The sequence below is a fragment of the Ambystoma mexicanum genome, chromosome 1p (assembly GCF_040938575.1).
Source record: "Ambystoma mexicanum isolate Mex_15411 chromosome 1p, UKY_AmexF1_1, whole genome shotgun sequence".
Classification (NCBI taxonomy): Eukaryota; Metazoa; Chordata; class Amphibia; order Caudata; family Ambystomatidae; genus Ambystoma; species Ambystoma mexicanum.
The window spans coordinates 1,241,305,889-1,241,311,690 of record NC_090921.1 but is presented as its reverse complement, the minus strand read 5'-3'; the positions used below and the strand labels follow the sequence as shown (position 1 = coordinate 1,241,311,690).

Genomic DNA, 5,802 nt, shown 5'->3' with positions numbered 1-5,802 from the left:
TTGTGGGAAGCACTTACAATGGAATCTTTTGAAATCCACTGCTTTTAGCTGATGCTTGTGGGAAGCACTTACAATGGAATCTTTTGAAAGCCACTGCTTTTAGCTGGCGCTTTTAAGGATGCCACTTAAAATAGAATCTTCTGAAATCTGCTGCTTTTAGCTGGTGCTTGCGAGAAGCACTCATAATGGAATCTTTTGAAATACACTGCTTGGAGCAGGTGATAAAAACTGGTGGATTCCATAAAAGGTCTATGCATTAACGCCATCATGAAAATCTGATGCTGGTGTTAACACATGTTTTCTGGCAGGCAGAGCATTTGGAGCAAGCAGAAGCAATGATCCAGATGGTTAAAACAGGTTCACAACCAGGCATATATATTTTATGGCAGGTATGTATACCTGTTTTAACACTTTGGCACTTGGTAAATTACCCCCTTTATTTTTTACTACGAGTAAGACCATCAAATCTCTTTAACAGACAGGCAAAGTGCCAATGGATGTTGTGTGAATTTCAACTTTAGATACATAACTACATTGCAAAAATGTAGTTCCACATAGTTTTATCAAGGGTGTGTTAGCAATTCTCACTACAAAACAGTTCCAACATCTTGCATATTAATAACCTCCTCACCCACTTGCCCCCCGCAGTCCAACCTGCTGCCCTACTCATCTTACACCTCCCGCTGTGCCAACGCTGGCACCCTTCCTCATCTTCGCTCTCCCTTGTGGTTTTTCACTCTGTGCTTAGATAAGTGTTACACTTGAAATGAAGTTGAACATTTATTGTTGATCAGCCTATTAGCTCAATTGGCTCAGTCCATTGTAGTTACAATAATGAATATGTTATTGTTTTTATTTTCTCGCTTTTTACATTTGTTTGTTAATGCTTATATAGACATGTATACTAACATTTGTATTATCACTGCAGATAATTGAAGCATGGAGCTGTCCAATGTGACCAGGGAGACAGAATTTGTCATTCTTGGACTCTCCGATCTCCCAGAGTATCAGACATTACTTTTTGTGGCCTTCTTGGCCCTTTACATGATGAACATAGTGGGCAATACAATGATCATATCGTTAACAAGGTTGGATACAAGTCTTCACACACCGATGTATTTTTTCCTTGGAAATTTATCCTTCGTGGACATGTGCTTTACTTCTTCCATTGTCCCCCCAATGCTGAAGAACATTGTATCCTCGAACAAAGTAATTTCTTTGCATGCTTGCATTGCCCAACTTTACTTCTTTCTCACCTTTGCCTGCACAGAATGCCTCCTTCTCGGATGCATGGCATACGACAGGTATGTAGCCATCTGCAACCCTTTGCATTACATGATGTTGATGAATCAGAGAGCATGCATTCTTTTGGTGCTGTTCTCATGGATCATATCCGCTCTGCACGCCCTGCTGCACAGCCTTATGGCCGCCAGGCTCACTTACTGTGGCGCCAACATAATTTACCATTTCTTCTGTGACATGGCTCCTCTGTTGACCCTGTCCTGCTCTGACACGACTGCCAACAGGATGCTCATCTATACAGAGGGGGGCCTGCCATTGGCTTTCCCTTTCATTATTGTCATGGTTTCATACACCCGCATCATCTCCACCATCCTGAAGATCCGCTCAACCCAGAGCAGATGGAAAACCTTCTCCACATGCTCCTCACATCTCACAGTTGTCATTTTGTTTTACGGTACTATTGGCTTCATGTACTTACGACCGTCCTCCAGCTATTCCACTGCATATAATAGAATTGTCAGCATTGTCTATACTGTGGTTGCTCCCACACTGAACCCCTTCATATACAGTTTGAGGAATAAGGACATGAAAGGTGCTCTGAGAAAAGTCTTATCCAAAAAAGGGGAGATTTGAGAATGTCGATATCATATGAATGCAGATTATTGGCAAATATTGTGATGTGTGCCTCAGACATGTGTTGGTCATAGAAAAGTAGATACAATGGACATAGGTAAGGCAATGAATAATTAGCGGCAACAGTGAAGGCTGAACTATGAAGATTTAGTAGTCAAGACAAATCAAACATACAAACAGGCAATAGTCAAATAGATTTATCACAAAGAGTTGGAGAAGAATGTCCTAATTAACAGGATTGTTTATGTAGTCATTATTGTCAATGCACAAGCATTTAAAAGTAATACATGATTTTCATTGGCTGTATCAATATATGCCAGTATTCCCACGTACAACTATTCATGTGTTCTTTATCCATATTGCCAGTTATGAAATTATAAGAAACCATGTCAGTGTTGGCTCTGCCAATATATGCCAGTATCGCCACATTAGAACATACTCCTGTTGGCTTAGCCCGCAATGTCAGTAAAATAATACCCTTCCACTGTAAGAAAACATGTCTACACTGCTTGCACCAATGCATCCACTCACTCCCATGTAAGAAAACCCATATTGGCTTTGACCATAATGCCAGTGAAACTGTTAAACCTACTGTAAGAAAATATGTCCATGTTGGCTGCACAAATATAGCCCTACTTCCCTCAACCCCATATAAGAACACTCATCGTGTTGGCTTCCCCCATATCCTTAGTAAAAGAAATGCCAAACCACTGTAAGAAAACACATCCATGCCTGTACAATAAATCTGCACCCTCACCTAAGAACACTCATCATGTTGGCTTTTCCCATAACACTGTTTAAAACATATGCCACTATAAGTAAACCTGTCCATACTGGGGTCACTGCAACAAAGGAAACCCCCACTTAATGACTCATTCTCCAGCCTGCATGCACACACACATTCATACACACCGATACAGTATACACCCTATTTCATTCACACCCACCCAACCTATACTCTTGCATTTAAATGTGCACACATACAACACAAACGCAATCTCATTCACACACATACACACACACTGCTTTCTCATTCACATGTGCACCAAAACAACATACACATTGCTACCTCATTCACATGCTCACTCTCACATGGCATACAACATGCGTACTGACTGCAACTCTCATTCACAGACTGCACACATTTGCATTCACTTAAACAGACACAGACCATTTCATGATTGCATATAATCATGCATAGAAGTTTTTATTTGCCTGCAGTCCCAGATTGCAAATGCTGCCCAACACACCACCACTATGGATTCCTAGTTCCTCATGTGTGCAGTGGAGCTTAAGCACCTCATCTTACAGTCCCAAGCACTCTGAGTGTGCAGAAAGGTGAAGGAACACACCATAAACACAAATGCCACAGCCTACCATGAAAGTATGGTGAAGCAAAATGCCACTGGGTCTTGCATGGCCCATTGGGCAGGTGCAATGGGTTACTCTACTGTTATAGAGAAACCAAGTTTCCCTACACAATAAATCCAGCCAAGGACAGTATACTTAGCTGTTCGCTGCTGTTGAGAAGGTGCTCATCGTTTTCAATGGCATGTCTTTGCTCCTCCATAATAGATAGCTTGTCAGCACTCCATTGCCCATTAAGGGCTAGACAGAGGGTAAAAAGGGAAGCTGCACATAGCATTTAATTTCCAATTCAGAGGCCAAGGTTCGATATGCACTCCTTCATTGTTACCTGATTGTTTAGTAAAAGCATGTAACATGCACTTTACATTGTGAGAGTAAGTTTTGACTAAGAGCCATGTGAAGGGCATCTCAAGCTGATGCATTTCTTGGGGACCGTAATTTCTGGATTTATTTAAGCAATATGCCCCAAGCGGCGGGGGCATTACCGACTCAGATAATGTCCCGGGGCCCATAGTTATAGGCCCGAGCGAAGCAAGATCTGCGTGACCGGGGAACTTAAAGCAGTTTATTCAGTAAGGTGCATGTTACCTGAATCCCCAATGGGGGGGGCGAAGGCAGCTTCGCAGCCGTGTGGCGGCTCGGGGCAGGGATAGCCCTGCTCTGAGCCTTCTCATTGGCTGAGGGGCTGCCATGCCCCCGCCAGGAACAATGGCCGCGGAAGCCCGGCCGAGGGATTCCCGGACAGATAATGCCCTGGCAAGGGCCAATCAGAATGCTTGTTTCATTCTGATTGAGCTTTCGCCGGGTCCTAATTAATATTATTATGAGGAATAATTACTTGTGCTGATAATCACTAGTATTCGCTTTGTCTCCGTTGGTGACATAACATAGTGCATGGGTGTCACTCTTGCACCACAGTCAAATCCATTTTCCTAGCACCTTAAGTGTTTTGCTCTTTTATCCTTCATATAATCTCTTTTTACGCCTTGCTTTTCCCTCCATATCTTTTTTTTGTAAACTTTATCATTTTTCACAGATATTCAACAGAATTCAATAACAGGTAACATTTTTTCCAATAACCTAATATGAATATTAACATATACAGTAAGTTGGCTATTTAAATAGTTTAACAAATTCTAAAAATAATATAGACATCCAACAGAGTTAACTAAAAAAAGTTTTTAAAAATATGAATAATTCACACATACATATAGATCATTAAATGGCATCCAAAGATCTAAATAGACATTGTCTTGATTTCTCCCATGATACATACATGTCTCAAAATCTGTTAACAATTGCATATCACTAACCCAATTCTCCACTTGTGGGTTTTCACTAATCTTCCACAATCTCAAAATCTGTTTCACTGCCTCCATTAAAGCCTTGTCAATCCAACTTCTATATCTCCTAGCAGCCACACATCCTCCCCTATCAGATAAGAGAATTGCACAGAAATGTGTCCTCAGGAATTCTGTTGATAGGGCTGTGTCCAACCTGTCCAATACATCCCCCCAAAAGCCATTTGATCTAGAACATTTCCATAACAAATGAATTAGTGTCCCCCTCTCCTTCCCACATTCCCAGCATACCTTGTTATCCAAAAGATCAAGTCTATACATGCGCGCTAGCGTCCAGTACAAGTAACCCAGGATTTTCTGATGCGTAACTCTTACATTTAAATCTAGTTTACTCCTATAACCTACTTGCTGTACCTTTATCCACTCTTTCTCTGAAATAGCACATTCAAACTCGGTCTCCCAAGTGCTTTTTAATTTGTCCCATGACTTAATAATGGACTCATCCAAGGCATTAGATTAATATAAGTAGACACCATGCGTGGTGTAGACCTAAATATGACACACCATGAGGGTTCCTTTTCCATTGGGTCTGGTAACATTCTCAGTCTCTGATGTATGAGCATCTCCAGTTCTTTAAATGTACCTAATTCTCTATCCTCTAGACCAAACTTCCTCTGCAGTTCCAAGAAGGATACGATTTGCCCATCCTGTATGATGTCCCCTATCCTCAGAATACCTTTTAGGATCCAGCTGCACCAGCAAAGATATTTATTTGCAAGTTGGAGTGCAGGGTTCCACAGAAGGGATGCTTTGTAATGCATATAAATGTTCTGATGCGTATCAGTTAGCCAAGTGGTAAAGGTTGTGCGTGTTGCATCTATTTAAATTCATGGGAATTCTCCCCATTGAATACATGTTATCTAATTCCAATGGGTAAAACACATCTCTTTCAATTGTCAGCCAAATTGGTTTGTGTGTATTTGTGGGCATCATATAGAGAGCATCCTTCTTGTAGATAAAACCCCTATGATACTCAATAAGGTCTGGATAAACAAGACCACCTTCCTGTGTACTGCATATCATAATATATCTAGGGATTTTTGCTTTCTTCTTTTCACCCACATACAATTCTGAAATATGCTATCAACTTTTTTTAACAGATTTTTGGCGAAAGGCAAGGGAAGCGATTGAACAAGATATAATACCTTTGGCAACAGGGTCATTTTGATTGTGTTGACCTTTGCCCAAATTCCTAGAG

General features: G+C 41.1%; 1 protein-coding gene across 1 annotated transcript; it reads left to right on the top strand.

The window, feature by feature from the left end:
• The first annotated feature begins 939 nt into the window (after positions 1-939).
• On the top strand, positions 940-1,875 carry LOC138540172 (olfactory receptor 1468-like). The gene has a single exon (XM_069641667.1). It carries the CDS (start codon positions 940-942, stop codon positions 1,873-1,875), a length of 936 nt encoding a protein of 311 aa, XP_069497768.1.
• Positions 1,876-5,802: the final 3,927 nt, after the last annotated feature.

What these genes read in the sequence shown, in the direction of transcription:
- LOC138540172 (XM_069641667.1), top strand. Translation starts at nt 940, where the DNA reads ATGGAGCTGTCCAATGTGACCAGGGAGACAGAATTTGTCATTCTTGGA.